Below are 18017 nucleotides of genomic sequence, written 5' to 3' on the forward strand. Positions count from 1 at the left end.
TCCTGTAACATCATGCTAGTTCTCCTCCTTAACCCCCAGGAACACAGAGACCAGATCTCACCCCAGCTCTGCTCCTTGGCCAGCCCACGTGCCCCAGCCCAGCACTGATGGAAACCAAAGTCTGGGCCAGTGGGTCATTAGAGTTCATTTGGTCCCTTGACTCCTGATGTTTTCTAGGATCGAAGATAACCTACTTCTCTAAGCACTTGGAGAGATTAACAATACAACATGCTCAGTCCCATGATTTAAGCAGTGCTGACAGGAGAAAAGCACATTAGCCTACATATTCTTCATACCTGTGTGAACAGGAAACTATCCTCATGACTTAAATGAGCAACTGAAATGTCTTCAGAGATCCCCAGAAACATGGAGATAGGATTAGCACAACACAGCTGAAGAGGTGAGGGACAGAGACAATAAGCATACTGTAGACCTCTAGATAACAAATAATCAGCAACAATGGAGTACATTTTATTTCATGGAAGTATTTTATAACTAAATAAGTAATATACAGTAACCAATGTTTAAAATGCTTGAGGTAAATGCAGAATACCATTAGTATAAATAAGGGATAAAAAAAAATAATAGTCCTAAGTGCACTCTTCATGTTTTGATTGTCTGGTTACTGCCCCAGCACACAGACTGTGCCCAGGGTGTAACTTTCATGAGCATTTTTCCACAGGTGGAAAACAAGAGAAATACACTCAATATCATGGCTTAAAGTGCAGAAAATAGCCAGAAAGCAGCTGTAGTAACAGTGCCATTAGCGCAGAACCTACCAGCTTGAGAAAGTTAAAATAAGATTGTCCCACTAGCTTCTAATTCTGTACTTCTGAAACAAAACAAAAACACACCTCCCACACTTCTCTGTCACTTGGAAAGATCCACAAAAGAGACAGTCAGCTACTGATCCAGGCCAGCAAGTCATTTTACAAAATAAACATGGAAAAAAAGGTATTTTCTGAACTGCCATTCAAATGAACACTAACTTTTAACTACACAATATATGGACAGAAACATCACAGCACCCTTTCAACCATTTGCTCTAGTGTGAACATTTGAGTCAGGTTTTCATCCTTTACTGGGGTTTTTAAAGTCTTTTTTTCCAAGCCAGGACTCATATTGCAGTAAAGGATGGGAAAAAATACATATTGTGCCTACTACCACAGTTTTGTGTTTTGGAATGCTGCTTCATTAATGCCTTTACTAACACACTCCTTCCAGTGTTCCATGAACAAACACCTGTGGGACCAGAGTCACAACTCTCACCATCAGCAGATTTACATCAGCAACAGACTATATTTAAAGCACAACATAATGGCAGAGCAAAAGAAAATCCAGTTTGGCCTCTGTAGGCTAGGACTTGTGAAAACAGCAAGTGGAAAGCTGCTTTCTGCCTGTGAACTGAGAACACCGATAGAAAAAAGAAGCTAAAAGCAAGAGCCCAGCAGGTTTTTGCTTTACAGTTATGTTTTGGAAGACAAACACCACGGGTAACCTTGTCAACACTTTCCACTGCGCTGGTGCTGACATGAGAAATCAGTCCCCTTGGCTTCAGGAGGCTGCTTCAGTAGTAAACACACTCTGCCACCCTTACTCTAAATACAGACACATCCTGCAGTTTGTAGATATGTCACCAAGTCCCAGACTGGTGAGAGTTAGAAAGGACCTCTGGAAATCATCTAGTCCAACCCTCCTGCCAAAGTAGGGTTACACCCAGAGCAAGTTGCTCAGGATCACAATGTCCAGGCAGGTTTGGAATTTCTCCAGAGAAGGAGACTCCACAAGCTCTCTGGGCAGCCTGCTCCAGGGCTCCAGCACCTGTTGGGACAACCTGAGATGGAGGCTGGGTGTGAGACCACACTCTGTCCAGGCTCAGCCAGGTACAGCTCCTTGGTATTGTTCACATCTGTCTCAATTCAGAATCCCAGGTTTCTATCCCACAGAGACAATAGAGAGGTCAAGTTTTGTTCCATTAAACCTGGAACCTCTCTTGATTTGTGTTCAGAAACCAGCTTGTACCCATTAAAGCGCAAAGCAGCTCCAGAGAACCACATACCAAACAATTCCACTTCTAGACACAGCTAATTACTGAAGTAGCCCAGGACAACTGCTACAATCATTCTTGGACAAGCCCCTGATCTGAAAGACCACATGGAAGATTTTGCTTAAAGAGGAAATAACCCAGCACAGTAGCCTCGCTGTCAGAAACAAGACTTGGAAAGTAAGCAGCAATATCAATTACAAATAACCTACTTCCATAAATAAATACACAGAGAAAAATAAGTCTTCCAGATCCTTTGGGAGCAAAAAAAAATGTCTTAAGTCATTAAACACAACACTTCAGCAAGGAGAAGACTTTGTCTAAACAGGGAAGACCACGGCAGAGTGAATTACTTGGGAATCCAACATAGTGAAAGCACCTTTTGCTGCTGGCATTATTAAAAAGTCATTTTTAATACAAAAGTATAAAAGGATTACTACTTTGGCTTGGAGAAAGCCAGCAGTGGTTCTGATTTTCAAGCAAAAAAACATCATCCAGTGATAATTTCCATCTAGTTCCTTCTTTTAAAGAAAAGACTCCTAAATGGAAAGCAGGCAAATCTATCTGTCCAGATAATACGTGCCGTCTCGTGAGAACTTCAAACCAGTTATTGCTTTTGTTTTCTTCCAAGGAAGAGTAGAACAGAGTCTCATTCCTACTCATGTGGCCACACCACATTGCAGTAAGACTAGTCAAGGGTGTTTAGTGAGTTATAAAATGTGTAACTGCCACGGGAAAAGGCGCTGGAGAAATGAGTGCAGTAATAATTACTTGGCAGCAAACCATCCCGGGGAAGTGGTGGGAAGCCTACGCTTGAACCATCTGTCAGCCTTTCTAGAGAGCAGCACTAGCGCTGAAACCAAGTGCTAATTGCTGCACATCCCAAGTAATTTGTATCATGCCATGCAACATGGATCAGACAAACAGTATCTTCTAGTAAATGCCAACATCAAATAAATAGAGGGGGGAAAAAAAGCTCCTTTATCCATCTCTAGCAGATACCCTATTTTACAGTGTTATTGTCCCTGCATTTATACAGCCCCCTCCCAGCATGAACAAGGAGCAATCTAGGCAGTGCTCAGAGAGGAGGGATACAGCACAGTGCCAGCATACCTCACCATCCACTCCTGATGTCAGATAGCCAAACTTATGAAAGGAGCAACATTTCCCCCCCCGCCTAAAGAGTCAGAACAACATTTAAAACCTCTCTTTAAACAGTAATCAACTGCTCGACAAGTTCATCCACAGGGTAGTCAAGGTAACAAGGCAGAAGCAGAACAGTGGGTTTATTTTCTCTAGGTACAGGCTTAGGCAAAATGGGTGACAGCTGAGGAGATGGTATCACCTCTGTGATCCAGCTGGTCCTGGAGCCGTGCAAACTCAGCAAGTTCATTCAGTTCCTGGAATTGCCTGTCTGTTTTATGGCTCACCAGGGACCTGTAGAAGTGGACGGCGAACACAATGAAAATCAGTCCGAAGGGAACCATAATGGATGTTGATGCAATGGCTGCTGCCTGTCCTGATGTGATGGTAGAACTGTTGTTCTGGAGTGGGTTATCTGTTTTCTTCTTTAAAGGAAGAAACTTCACCCAACACAGTAGCACCACCTCTGCAAGAAAGAGCAAAGTCCCAATGACAGTAGAAAATGCCCAGGCAAGCTCAATGTGTCGATGCATACGCTCATGAGGAGATTCCTTCACGGAGTTGAGGTTATGCACATTGCTGACAGCCTCTATGTTTGGAAGAATGCAGGTACTTATCATCAGGGCAAAAAGGTGAACTGCAACAAGGACAGTAGTACAGGCACTGAAGGCAATCAAGAGGCCTTGAGGGTAGTCATGCTCTGCATCTAGCTGAACCTCTACCATAGCCACCTGGAAAGGAAAGGAAAGGGAGATTAAATCACTTACATACTGAAGTTTAAATCACATTTCAGGGAGATCATCTGATCCAAACAAAACAACCAGTGTGCATTTCAATTGCCCTTCATATTAATCCGCACCTTTTTCATTAGGTCCAAGTTCAGGTCTGAACCATGAAGCAAAGGCCACAGCTTTCATACTTTGTTCTGTTGTTGAACAAACCATCAGTACGCACCCAAGCTCTTCACAGCACAACCACCTCGCCACCTCCGGTTCATTCCAACAAAACAGCTGAACTGTCTGGTCAGCAAACTTGAACTCTTAGAGTAACACATTTCTTCTTTCCTGTGTTCTGTCATAGAGGCAGCTTTTGACCTTTCACTACAGATTATAAATTTTGGTGGTCCTTTCTCCTTGGATATTTCTTTTAAAGTTCTGAAGAGAAGTGCTCTCTCATGAAGATGCTTCAAGGTCCAGCTCCCTACTACCATATGCAGCTTTGTCCTTTTATAAACTTAGACCTCCAAGCATGCATGTGCTTAAGAAGCAGCAATTAGCACTAAGTAACAGCACTAGCAGACTCATAAACACAGCTCAAGTATTTTTGATCAAGAAAATTAACTAAAATGCCTTTTAACATAGCAAGTTTGTGCATGACTACTTAACTAGTGACATTAATTCCAGCAGCCCTTGAAAAAGAATCTTTCCTGATCAATTTGCCTTTCAGACAAAGCCCAGATCCAATGAAGGGATCACACATCAATATCTCTGTTTAGTGCTCTCTCTCAAAAAATCTATTTAAAGAGAATATATTTTAAATGGAGAGGAAAAACCCAACCCCCTAACAGCAATCTTAGATATACCTATATGTACGTACACCACAAGGAAGAAGCAGAGGCTGCCATTTAGCACAGTTCAGACTGACCCACACCTGCACCTTGGTGGCCCACTCTTGATCCTTCACTGAAATGACTCAACTTGCTCAACCATCAACAGCTAGCCTGGATAAGAGGTGGTGATCTTCTGCTAGCTTAGCAAACTGAGCTGTTTCTGCAATGCTTCCGATGAACAAAGCTGGCACAGGCCTGTGTAACTGAGGAGGAAGCAGCTGTACCAAGGCCTCAGAGACTTGGCAGCACTAAGCTATGCCTAGCTCTTCTAGAACATAGCAGCTTGCCCTCAAAAAGACCATTAAATCAGTTTGCACAACACAGCCCCTGAAACAAATCAATTCTTTTGAGCCCCATCAGTACAATTTTAGCCCATCACCACAGGCATTATTAGTGGTTTGGAGAGCACTTGGCCTATAGAATACATTTCAAACATACCAAGTCTCATTAAGCTGGTATCAAGAAAATGTCCTACAGTATGGATGGAGGGACACATAGAAACTAGGATCCAAAGACAGCTGCAAAACCAGCAAGAATATCCAAACCCCACTATTTTGCCAGAGCTGACTCTTGCTACACTTAGTCTGGGATGTCCTTCTTATGCTCCCAGAACCAGCATCTTCCAGGACACCAGAACTCTGCACCACTAACACACCAAAGATTAAGCCAACTAAGGGTTTTGCTCAGACATGTTTCAACAGGCACTCAAGGCCATTTGCCAATATTTTAATTCCTTTACTGAAAGCTTTTATTGTCACAAGCTGAAACACCTGGACAACTAGCAAAGCATTTTCAAGTGTTACAAGAAACTCAAGAAGAAATTGTTTATAATTGTATACAATTCTGGCTTGAAGATTTTAAAATACCATGTTTCAACCATGGGCAACTTCACATTTGAAAGGATAAACATTTGGTCATTGGATGTCTCCTCTGCAGGACTGCTTGTTCAGTCCCAATGCACTCATGGGATGTTTGACTCCCAACATTTTTCACAGGACAACTGCAATTCTTCACATCTGTGGATTCATTTTCACACTTATTAAAACTACTTATCAAACTTCAAAAGATGAAGACTTTATTTTAAGAACAGGTGTATTCACCAAGCACTGAAGACATCATCTATTTCCATTAATCAATGTCTCCATGTAATAATGATATCAACCATCTGATTTTGAACTGCAGTCAGGCTCTCTCAATTTCAACATGCCAGCTATCCGAGAGCTATTGTTCTCTTCCCACTTCAACAGAGCATCAAGAAGAAAGCCTTTCTTCCTTCTCTCAGCCAAGCCTGAGCTAAAAAGAAATGCTAAATAATTACATTTAATCTAAATGTACCTACTTCTGTTTTGGCTGTAATTATATGCATGATCAAAACAGTCTAGCAAAGAGCCAGCTTAATTTAGGCATCATTCAGATACTCAAGATAGCTCTGTGCCTAGATAAGCACAAGGAATCATAGGGACAAATATTAAAAGATGTCCAGACCAGGAATCCGAGTTTTCCTGGGTTAAAAAGACTTCATTTTAATATTGCTGGGTGTTTCCCTGGAAGACTGACTGCAGAAGTACCTACACCTGATGGGATAGCTTCAACCTGAGCTCAAGCTACACAAGCAGGGCTTCAGCTTCTGTGGCTGACGCATATATGAGCACAGACCTGCATTGCACAGGAAGCTTGTTGGGTAGGTAGGTTCCAAATCATCTTTCAGAAGAGTCTGCTGAAATCCAGCAAGGCTGTGCCTGTTACTTAAGACTTGTTGGAATTTACTCCATGAGCCGGGTGTAACCTCCTTCAGCTGAAACCACACCATGCAATTACTTACCATAATTCCAAGTGCACTCTCTCTGTAAGAATAATTATAGGTAGTATCAATCTCACTTGAAAGATAGGCTAAGTACTGGTCTTCTAACATGTGCAAAATAAGCTGGCAGCCAAGTAACCACCACCAATTATTTCCAGTTTGGGATGCTAACAAGGTGTGAATAAGTCAGCAGGAGGGCAGTCAGCAGCCCAACCCTGAAGCCTCATATGTACACCTGCATACAGCTGGAGGGAGGCCATATACCTACCACAAAGCACCAAAGGGAAAGGACCAGGGAATCCCACAGGGGTTAGACACCTGGGCCATCTTCAGCATCTTCTCCCCACTCCATCCCTCCCACAGTAGTTTCCATGCCAGCGCAGCCCTTAATACCAGTACAAAATACAGAGTCCAGTATTCTGAATGACACTTGAAGTCATACTTGACTATCCTGACAAGAAGCAGTATGACCTCTCCATGTCTGGAACCAAAGGGAAGAGTAGAAACTGCATCTACTGCTGGGCCAGGAAAGATCCTACACTGAAGTGAGTGACTGAAATGCTAAAGGGAAGACAAACCTGCCTGCTTTGAGGGAAAGCTTTGCAATTTGCCCACCTGGGAGACTATAGAGTGGCTGGAAAGATACTTCTATTGAGGCTGAAGGGATTCTAGCATTATAAGGTCAGTGCAAGAAAAATAATTACACTGAAGCAAACTAGCTGGATGGAGACATCCATGAGCAGAGAATAAATGCACTGAGTTGTGGCTGTAACTGACACTGGGGTTAGAAACATACACAAAGCAACAGTGAGTGAACCAAGGAAACACTCTCCCATTCATTCAGATAAAGAGTTACTTGAGAACTCACTTCAAATGGAGACTTTTGAGGAGGTTGTAGGATGCAGAATGCCTGAAGGCTTTCAAAGTCTAGTGAAGTTGATGGAAAGTCTCCTCTGGGGCATAGCTACAACTCCCTGTATTCACACATGGCAAAGGCTTGACCTAGAAGTGGAAAATCTGTTCATGTTTTCTGTCTCCTCAAGCTGTCAAGGCAGCTAATTTGGGAAGCCTTTCACTATAAACTAGGAGAAAAACTGCCAACTCTTTTCAATTGCAAGTCTCTGGCTCTTTACTTCCCAGGCCAAACTTGAGCCAGACGCCTAAAACAAAAAGCTCCATTTCTCATTATGAGGCCCTGTGTTTTCAAACAGTGATGCAGAGATCAGACTTCTCTCCTTTGTTCTTGCTGCACTTTCAAAATGCACAGATCACAACTGCTCTTGTAAGGTAACATTTGCAAGGAGGGCCCACTGAGCTCATCTGATATGACCCAAATGCACCCAAAGCCTGAACTCACAGGTAGAGGCTAATGGTGGTTCTCCTCTCTTCTCTATGAGGTTTCTACACTGGTTCAGCGGGTCCCTCAGGACCACAGAATCCAATACATGTTGCACCTTCACCACTCCCAAAGCTTGCTTGAGCATTTGCTGCATGATTTCTAGCATGCTGCAAGCATCTTGCCTTGCTGCATAATCACAGAATAACGTAGGTTGGAAGAGATCTCAAGAAGTCATCTGGTCTAATCCCTGGCTCAAAGAGCAGCTAACTTCAACTTTAGATCATCCTGCAAATATGACTGACGGATTTACTACAGCCCTTGGCAACGCTGTAAATCTGAAATACAGCTTCTTGACAAAATTAAAGGAACCTCATAATGTCAGAAGGCATGACTGGCGTTCTCATATGCCTGATGAAGGTGGGAATTAAAATGTGTTCAAAGGTAACTGAATTTGGGCCCATCATCATGTTAAGGCTTCTTATAGCCCTGGATTTCAGATTCATGGCAGCCTAAATACTGCCAGAGTGCAAGAAATCTAACAACTTGCTCTCTAAAATAACCTCAATTTCAATTTAATTTGATGTTTAATATCCCAAAATAAGCTCATTCCACTTATGCATAATGTGCCCATGTCTCACTAGACCAGAATGGCTTAAAAGAAGCTCCTGCTTTTAAATGACAATCAAAATCCTGCATGCTCTGAAGGTTTCTAGCCATACAAGAGCACTTACACAGTGCCTGACAAATACTGACTCCACTGCTTTGCAAGAAGTGAGCTATGACAAAATGTTCACTAGCAATAACAATTGCTCTAAAGAACCAGTCACATATGTAGCTGCAAATGAAGCTCATATTGCTTCTGAAAAGCAGGATAAGCAACCGTGCTCATTTTCACCACAGCAGCAGGACTGAAGTGAATTACTTGCTTCAAACTTGAGCATTATTCCCCAGTTGTATATGCTACTGTAGAGTATGTTGGGTTGACTCAGATTGGTTTCAATTCCAGCATAACACAGGCCGCAGATTCAATTCCTGTTTTAAGATAGAGGGTTCAGCAATAAGAAGTTTCCAGTGAAATGAAAAGTGAGAGAAAACAATCAGAACAAAAATAAGAACTGTGGTAAGAGCCACCCTTGTAGCAGGTCATCTTAATACTTAAGATTTTCAACACAGGATAAAACATAACTGCTCTTTGTTATCATGTGTAACAGCAACGGCAGCCAGAGTAGCTGAGAGCTTTCTGACTTAATCACAAGCGTGCATGTTTTTTAGAACCAGCAGCCATTGCTGTAAAGGAAATAAAATGCCTTATCTCAAGTAAATCTGTATTATCTACCAGCTATTTAAAGATGACTTCCTCTCCTCCCCTTCCTCACAAAGACAACTCAGAGCTCTGGAACACAGCCTAGGCTAGAAGCCCTGCTGTAGCTGCTGTACTCTCTCTCACAATATCAAACACCAGCGTTAACACCACTGCAAGTCACAACTGAGTTCAGAATGCCATGGACAGAGCTGCAGCTAATTCAAACTCCTCACTGCTGATCAGAGCTCTGAAGAACACATGTGACCATTTCTCCAAGACATTCAGTTTCAGCCAAATACCTTCTGTGACCAGGGGGCTGCAGCCAACACCTACTGATGGAACAGATGTAGATTTATGACCTGTACCTCACAGGATGCTATCTCACTAGCCTAGAGATCAAATCGCAAGTGCTGCCCTGTCTTGGGATCTGACAGATTGATACAAAAATCACAGAGCAAGGAACCAACCTTATGAAAAATTGCAAGGTTTAAATACAGACAATCTCATAATGGCCTACTTAATGAATACTTTGAGAATCACTGCCTCTCAGTGTCATCACATCCTTACTCCATTTACTGCTCATGCAGTTAGCTGTCTCACAGGCTGTAAGAAGCAAAACCCTTTTGGAAAGGACAGTGTCAGCTTCAAGCACCAGTGTCACTAAAGGTACTAACCACATCTTGATGAACACAGGCCTGGAATTATCTGTATACTTTGCAAGACTGTTCTCACCTCCTCTTCCCTGTCCACAGCTACCACTCTTAAATCGAAACTGACTAGGAGGACAAGACAATTTCTACACAATCTAGCACATCAGGAATGGCTTAAAAGAAAACTGTGCTGATAAAAAGTCATAGAATCATAGTTGCATTTTGTAAAGATCCAGTCACATAGCAAGAGGAGGATGCAAATCTTACCTGGAGATGCTACAATGCTAGAACACCTTCACCTCCTGGATCAGCACACAAGGAAAAACTGCATGTGGTAATCACTAAACTATCTGTGGAAGTATTTTCTTACCTTCCACTGCTGCAGCTAGGGCTGGACTGGAATACATCTAGTTAGCCACAAAGTTACATGTCGCTCCTCACAGCACATACTACTCCCAGCAGGAGAGAATCCCACTCATGTAGAAGTGGTTTCTCCAAGCCTTGAGGATCACATCACAAGGTTAATTCAATAACAAATTCCATCTTCTGCGTAGCTGCTTGTCTATGTGTGGGACCACAAAGGAAAGTCAGGAATGAGATGGGTGTCATGGCATCACTGGAAGTTACTCCTCTGGATGTCTCCTCAGCTTCTGAGTCAGTTGGGCTCTGTTTTCCTGACAGTACTAATAACTACCAGAGACAGAGGCACAGAGCCAGAGTTTCACAGTGTCTGCACCATTCATGAGGAGTTATAAACAACTCACAGAAAGACTCTGTTTGAGCCAGAATCAGTCACAGGAAATTAAAAAAGATAAGTCAGGAAAATGATCTTATTCCTGGTTTGATACAGCAAAGAATGCAAGCATTATTCATCTATTAACCTAGAATCTTGACTGTGAATTATTGTATGTTGCAGAATGGTGAAACGTAGATATTTGCTAAAGCTAACACAGGAATACAAATATGGGAGGTAATTTTATTGGGCTAATGAACATGAAAAGACAATGCCCATATAATCAGAGTAACTGCATCTTGAGAAGGGAATATACTATACAGTGCTACTTACACTAAATCTGTTCCATAAGCACAAGGTCAGATTGAACAGCACAGCAGGGAGAAGAAACAGCAGCTCAACATCCTCCAAATATCCTTTACATCCTCCAAACCACAGCAGCCCTCCACAGCTGCTGAAAGGCATAGATCAGTAAGAGTTCCAAGCGCTACACACTGCCTTGCTCATCTGTAACCTTGAGACAAGGATGCTCAGAGTAACAAAATGTTGCTTTCATGACTGGAATAGAAAACAACCTATACAGGGTAAGATTCTTCAGAGCAGTTCTAACCTCTAAGTGTAATGTGATACAAAAGGGAAGGGGAGGCAGAAGCCACAAAACTGGGACTGTAATGCTCTCCTGCAGGTTACAAAATGAGACTCACTCGTGTTATCCTGCCAGGGATCCAGTTAAAGACAGCCCAAACGATGTCTAGAGACACCATTTAAGTATTTAGAAACACAGAGTAACCTTTACTAGACAAGAACTACACTGTCTTGAGTATCCTGACAGCACTGACAGCAGCGCAGCATCCTACCTACCATCACTTCCACATCAACTGTTATTATGGAAATCAGCTTCATAAATATTTATCAGCACAGACAGGCTTCTATAAAACACTGAAGCTGTCCTCAGAAGCCCATATTGGCTACATTTCAAAGGCAAGAGTTGACAGGTCTTTGATGAAATTCAATATTTGAAGTGTATATCTCACCACATAGACAACAGGCTAGCTAGCTTGAATCATTACAGGTATTTAAAAGACGACTGTGCTGTCTAGTAAATAACATCCTCCAAATCCTAAATGTAATGAAGCCAACCACAGTGTGTAATTTAGACCCCTAGTTTGGGCTTGGGGATTTTCACAAATGTGTTAATTGGTGGAGGGAGGTGGTGTTTGAGTTTTCCATTTTGATGACTGCTGGGATCTAACAACTTCCCTATGATTTGCGACTCCCAGTATCATGATATTGTTATACTATTCTGTGATGCATCCTTGATGCTAACAATTCAGCTTAGTTGTTCTAAAATCACCTGCCAGCAGCCTGTCTGCACTGCAGGTCTTGATACTGCTACTGGAGGTGTGGATGAGCTAGTGCTTTCAATATGGGATACAATCTGCAGAAGATTTCCTGCATTCAAACTGGATTAAGAAATAACCCCCCCAAAAGATAAAACCATGTATGTGTGTATGGGGGGGGGGGGGGGGGGGGAGAAGTCATAGATCAGTATTTGGGATTGTAACCCTGAAGTGAGAAATACTCAATGCCTCATGGAAGGAATCCTCCATTCTTTCATGGACTAAACACACCCTACAAACTACAATTTCTTTCTTTACCTCTAACAGTTTTGGGGATTGGTATTACTTGCTGGCCCTACAAATTGGAGAAGTATCTTAAATGCAAGATCATAAGATTCACAGACTTCCTCTTAGATGCATGGCATTGGATGATAGCATCCATGGACACCTGGCACAAAGGAAATGCTCAGGTTTACTTGTAGGAGTTCAGCTCCAACATCAGCTTGCAATCACCAGAGCTTGCAACTGTTTCTGACAGTAACACACAACCCGTGATCTGTAGTTCTAAAGCAGAATTAACTGTAAACCAGGTTATTAATCAGTCCTCTCAGGAAAAGAGTAAACCTTCTGAGTCTGAAACCTGGCTAAGCAGTTCACACTCTACACATCAGTGACCCCAGCAATCTCTAGATTTTGGCATGCATTATTTGACCAGGGTATGCATAACCTGTCCTGAGGGAATAAGCTTTGCAAGATGTCTGCAGTGATACACAAAACCAGTCTGAAATGAAGGAACCGTTGCGGGGGTGGGGTGTAAACTCAGCTCAGAGCAGAGGATGCAAGTTCTGTTAGCCTAAACGGCAAGGATCAATGGGGCTGGCATGGAAACAAGCACATTCCACTCCTGACAATCAATCTGAGGGGTGGTCCTGGATGTGCCATTGAAGCTCCTTTCCCCTTCTGTCAGATAAGCAAAGCAAAGGAACAATGACACTTAATGGCTGTTTTAAGCTTTAGCTCCAAGACTAGATGGTACTTCAGCAGCAATGTGTTCAAACATCAGGTGCCAGAGAATCTGCTAAATGCAGTAAACGACATACAGGCAAGACAACAGAAAGGCAGCTCTGCTTTACAAGGGCAAAAGGATAACTTAAAAAGATAAGCAAAGTTATTAAAAAGAAATCTAAATATACATGAAAGTTAAGTCAGTTCTTCTGAAAATAGATTAGGAAGTCTCAGCTAAAGGACTGTCATAGCAAACCCATTCAGGGTGTAAGTGGTTTTCCAGCACCATCTTGTCAAAGGGAGAAAAAAGAGAGGATATTTTTTGAGGAGCAGCTTCCGAAAAAATAAAAGTACAATGAATGTTCACATGTAACAACCTTGGCAATGAGAGATGCTGTTACTGAGAACAAAGTGGCTTTTTCCTGAAACTCCCTAAATAGTACCAACTCAGTAGCAACAGTTTTAAACTGCAAGACACTGAACTAGAACTCTTCTAGAGAATCAGAAAAGTCTCATCTCATACATCCATGGGATTTTGAGAGTCCACATAACATATGCCCAAGGAAAAGCCAAAGGGATTTAAGAGATTAAGTCTGATTTTTTAGTAATAGTATTTTTATTAATGGAAATGCACCTTCCCTTAATGACAAGTTGTAAAAAACCAAACAAACTAACCTTTTTTTTCCTGTGTTCTCTCACTGTAGAAGCCTAACTCGAGAAATTCAACCCCGACAAACTGCTCTGATACAGGGAAACAGGCGCAGAAAAAAGGAAAACTCAGCAGCAGAGCACAAGCTTCCAGCCTGGTGCGTGTTACTCAAAGGGAACCAACTCAAATATGCCGCTGCACTCACACAGTCGCCTGTCAGTCAAAGGAACAGCAGTCCACCCCCCCCCGAAAAGCTGTTGTCTGTTTTTAGCCGTCGAAGGAGGACAGTGACATTTATTTGACCGTCAGAAAGCTTCTGCAGACCGCCTGCTATGTTTCTCAACAGCATCCTCTCACTACAGAGTGGCTCTAAAGAGGAATTTATCTTACGGTTTAAAATACCTTGCTAAAAGTGGTGCAAAAAAACCTAAAACAAACCAAAAACAAACCAAGAGCGAGCTGTGCAATTCGGTATTTAAAACTATGGAACATTCTGGCCACAGATGAAAAACGGAGCTGAGTGTAGTTAGCAGCTCAGTGCATTTAGAGGGCTGGACATAGTAGGACAAAGTCTGTAAATTACCGATAGATAGATAAATATCTTTATCTACACGGTACTTTCATTTGAGGCTTGTACCAATCTTGAAAGCAAAACACATACTAACCAAAAACACGTTTCTAAAACATGCATAGAACAAAATTCCGAACTCAGCAACACTCAAGACTTCCTTAAATAAAAATCAGAAACCTCGCAAGTACATATAACTAATTATAAATGTTACGGGTCGGGGGGGACACCGTTATCTTTGGCCAGTTATTTTTCTTAATTTATCTAAAACTGCCCTTACATCCGTTTACACAGCGTGTGCGGTTGTGGTCTGGGGAGAAGAGTGGGAGTGCAAAGCACCAGAAGCTGGGGAGAGCGGTGGTACTCTGCGTGCACAGCCCGCTCCGACACCACAGCACGAAGCGGCGCAGCGAAACCAACCCGTTCCGATCTCCGTGTACAGCTCCGTGCGGCGTCTCCGATGAGCAAGCGGCAGGAACGTCCCGCCGCCGCGGCTGATTTTTGGCATGCTGAGTGTCCTCCGCAGAAAAAAAATAAGCAACGAGCGAAAGAAATTCTACACTAAGTATCGGAGCTATGCGGAGGAAATAAAAGCCGTAAGGCAGCTTTTAACCTGTGGCATGACAGCTCTCCACAGAAAACGAACTACCGATGTGAGCTCACTGAGACATGCCCGGCACCTACCCGGCCCCATTGCTACCGGAACGGCTCCCGTTCCTCCTCGTCCTCCCCAGCTACCGACCGGGAGCGCTGACCCCGGCTGCCCAGAGGGCTAAAGACCAGGGCGGGCCGGGCGCTCTGAGGAAAGGGCGGCAGGGCCCGCCCCACTTCCCGCCGCCCCGGGGTGCCACACGCTGGCTCAAGAGCTACACTTGTCCCCGTCCGTCCCCAGACTCTGAAGGGAGGCAGAAAGTTCCCCGGTTCGAAAAAGGAGAAGCGACGGCACCGCTCCCCACATGAGGATCCCCACTGCCAGGAGTGCCGCGGGCTGCCAGCCAGGGCCCCCTGCTCGCTGGGCAAAGCCGGCCCGCTTACCATGGCGAAGCCGGAGAGCAGCGCGGAGGTGCGGCTGGAGGCTTTCAGCTTGGCACGGCTCAGGTAGAGCTTCCGCCAGGACAGCGCCTGCATCGAGTGCTCGTTCAGGCTCATGGGCTTGAGGCGACGGGCGCGGCGGGCGAAGGAATAGAACGGAGTGAGAGGCACACGGCGGGAACGGCGGCTCCTTCCGGCGACAGAGCGAGGGCACCAGCTGCGCTAACACCCCATGGCGCCCGGCTCCTGCCGGTGCTGGGGCCGCGCCTGCCGCCGCGGCCGCTAGGAGCCTGCGCGCCACCACCCGCCGGGCACCTCCCAGCCGCCACCTCATTGGACGGTACGGCCCAGCCCGGCCCCCAGCCCGAGTCCGCTGCCGACGCTTCCCGGCAGCCCCAGAGGAAGGCTGAGGGCTGGCGGGCGGACGGGTGTCGTGCCTGAAGGGCCGCTTCCCATCGCTGTTGGGGAGGGGGGCGTGGCTTCTTCACTGCCTCATGTGGGAAACCAGAGCGGGGCCTGACTCTGAGGGAGCTGTGACCCCACCATACCCCCACAGCGGGTCTGTGGCGGGCGAAGCCCCGCGACAAGGCCCGGCTGGAGCCCGGGGTGCGGCCTCCCAAGTGTCTGCGGCAGCTGGGCCGGAGAGTAGCCTCACCACGGAGCACGCTTGAAGGGAATCTTTGCTTTTTGAGTCAGATTTGCCACCTCCCTACCTTCCACTCGGGGCAGAAGGGGATGGGTGTCCCCCTGGTCCATCCCCACTCGTTGCCTCCCCTCAAAACAACCCTAAAGCCAATCCTCAGCTGCTTCTTTAGCCGCTCCTCCTAAAAAGCTTAAATGTTTTAGCCTACATAGGTCTTTTGCCTCTAAACTGGCCTGAGCATCCATGCTCGCTTCCAGTTAAAATCGCTTCACTTACACCATTTGTCGCATAGTTAAGATTTTCATAACCGTTTTGTGTGCCCAGCGCTCCTGATAAACTGTCTTCTAAGCAGGGAATGGATTAAGCAGAACATTTCAACAGATACGTATGCCAGTGTTGAAAGATACTTTTATTACTACACTCATGCAACCCCTTTAAACTGGTTTTTTCCCCCCCTGTTTTACAGAAGGAAAATTGAGGCACAGAGCAGAATTCCATAGCAAGTACAGGACAAAGTTACGAAGATGATTTCTGAAAAGGTGAGATTTAATACAGGGCTTGTGCCACATCAGGTTCGAGGGCCAGGAGAATTAAGGGACATGTATAAAACAAACCTGTTGCTATCGATTTCTAGTAAGAAAAAAAATTACTAGTTTTAACGACAGAAATAATACTGGACAAGGATACTTTTGTTACTTACAGGCATGTGGCTGGTCACTGAACCACTGCAATGTCAGTGCCATGAGAAAGAAAGCATTGCTGATTTTCTTTTGTGTTGAAAATTTGCACCTTATTTGCATGTAGGAAAAATAGGGGTGTGTGTCCTTTTAACATTTTTACTTTGTTCTTTTCTCGAAACCTTTCTCTGACTCGCAAGGCCATTCATTTTCTCGTGCACAGCAAAGGTGCTGACAATCTGTCATTTCCATGACATTCTTTTTCAAAAGATGTAGTTGAAGCATCTAAGAAAAACAATCTTAACAACTTGAAGTCTTTAGAGTTGTTCCCTGAAACTACTGTAGATTTGATCTCATTCCCTTCTTAGGAAATAAACGAGCCCTCTTCTTGTTGTAAACAACTTTTGGTTAGATTTTTATCTAAAACTCCTCTTTAGAAGAATGAGTTTGACTTAGTCTTTCCACAAAAGCCTAGTTGTATGAATTGCTCCAGTGTTTGTCACCTTCTACGGGTGACAGTACTACTGTGTAGGATCCATCTGAGTGAAAGTCCAGCAGAAGTCGGCATTATAAAATCTTACTCTTTTTTCAGTCTGATTTAATTTCTCAACGTTGCAGAAGGCCTCATCACCACAGTCAAATTTTTTTTGTCTCTCCCACTGATGCCTTAGGCTAAGACTGAGCACCACATTGCAGAACAATGAGTAACAACCATATTGTGATTTCATTACCACATTATAATAACCTTCAAAACACAGCAACTTAACATTTCCTCTACATGTCAAGGAAACATTTAAGTCATTCAGCTTCTTTGGAGTCATACATTCAAAAATATTTTGCATTGCTGCTTGTAAGATGTGAAAAATATTTATGTACATAACCAAGAGGGATTGCTGAGTATTTCTTCTCATTTCTGCATAAAATTAGGGTTGAAATGTAAAATCATGGGTGAGTACTGCTGCATAAATATTACACAGGTCTTGATCTGTTCCCTAAAATTAGATAGATATCTCTTACAGGTGTCTTTTTTTGTTGAGCTATCTGAGTGTCTTTCTAAAGAGTACCATTAAAATAGACTCTTTGAGCTCATTGTTTCCTTGTTCTTCTGACCATCACTGTTCATTGGGAAAGGTTTTGAAAGACAGAACAATATTCCACACTGATGTACTGCGGAGTCCATATTTCATTCAAGGAAACAGTACAGAAAAGGACCTACTGAATCAGTAAAGAAATCTCATTCCATGCACTTTTCCAAACCAAACCTGTGCAATTTTAAGCTTTCAAGCTCCCCAGCATTGTAGCTCTAAAATTAGCATTATTTGCTGTCCCATCAGAAATAGAAAAATCTATTTCTTAAATAGGAAAACACAAATTAAGGACCAAGATTTCTTCTGAGGATCCTTTCCTCTTTCTGTTCCATTTTACAGCTGCATTCTGAGGTACAAACTAAACAGGATGAGTTCTTTTATTTCCAGTTCTAA

The 18017-nt window shown here is 43.6% G+C and overlaps 2 protein-coding genes across 2 annotated transcripts in view; both read right to left on the reverse strand.

The window, feature by feature from the left end:
- The window catches only part of P2RX4 (purinergic receptor P2X 4), a 271548-nt gene that overhangs the window by 70346 nt on the left and 183185 nt on the right, over positions 1 to 18017 (reverse strand). The gene's annotated exons all lie outside the window — the stretch shown is intronic.
- On the reverse strand, positions 448 to 15496 carry ORAI1 (ORAI calcium release-activated calcium modulator 1). The gene is made up of 2 exons (XM_009909593.2): positions 15220 to 15496; positions 448 to 3918 (listed from the first exon to the last, which is right to left on the reverse strand). Exons 1-2 carry the CDS (start codon positions 15331 to 15333, stop codon positions 3352 to 3354), a joined length of 681 nt encoding a protein of 226 aa, XP_009907895.1. The 5' UTR covers positions 15334 to 15496; the 3' UTR covers positions 448 to 3351.

Source organism: Dryobates pubescens, chromosome 25 (assembly GCF_014839835.1).
Source record: "Dryobates pubescens isolate bDryPub1 chromosome 25, bDryPub1.pri, whole genome shotgun sequence".
NCBI lineage: Eukaryota > Metazoa > Chordata > Aves > Piciformes > Picidae > Dryobates > Dryobates pubescens.

Excerpts from the sequence above, each read along its gene's own strand:
- ORAI1 (XM_009909593.2), bottom strand. The coding sequence starts at position 15,333 with ATGAGCCTGAACGAGCACTCGATGCAGGCGCTGTCCTGGCGGAAGCTC. Across the intron at positions 3,919-15,219 it reads TGCTCTCCGGCTTCGCCATG|GTGGCTATGGTAGAGGTTCA; the intron begins GTAAGCGGGCCG and ends TTTCCTTTCCAG.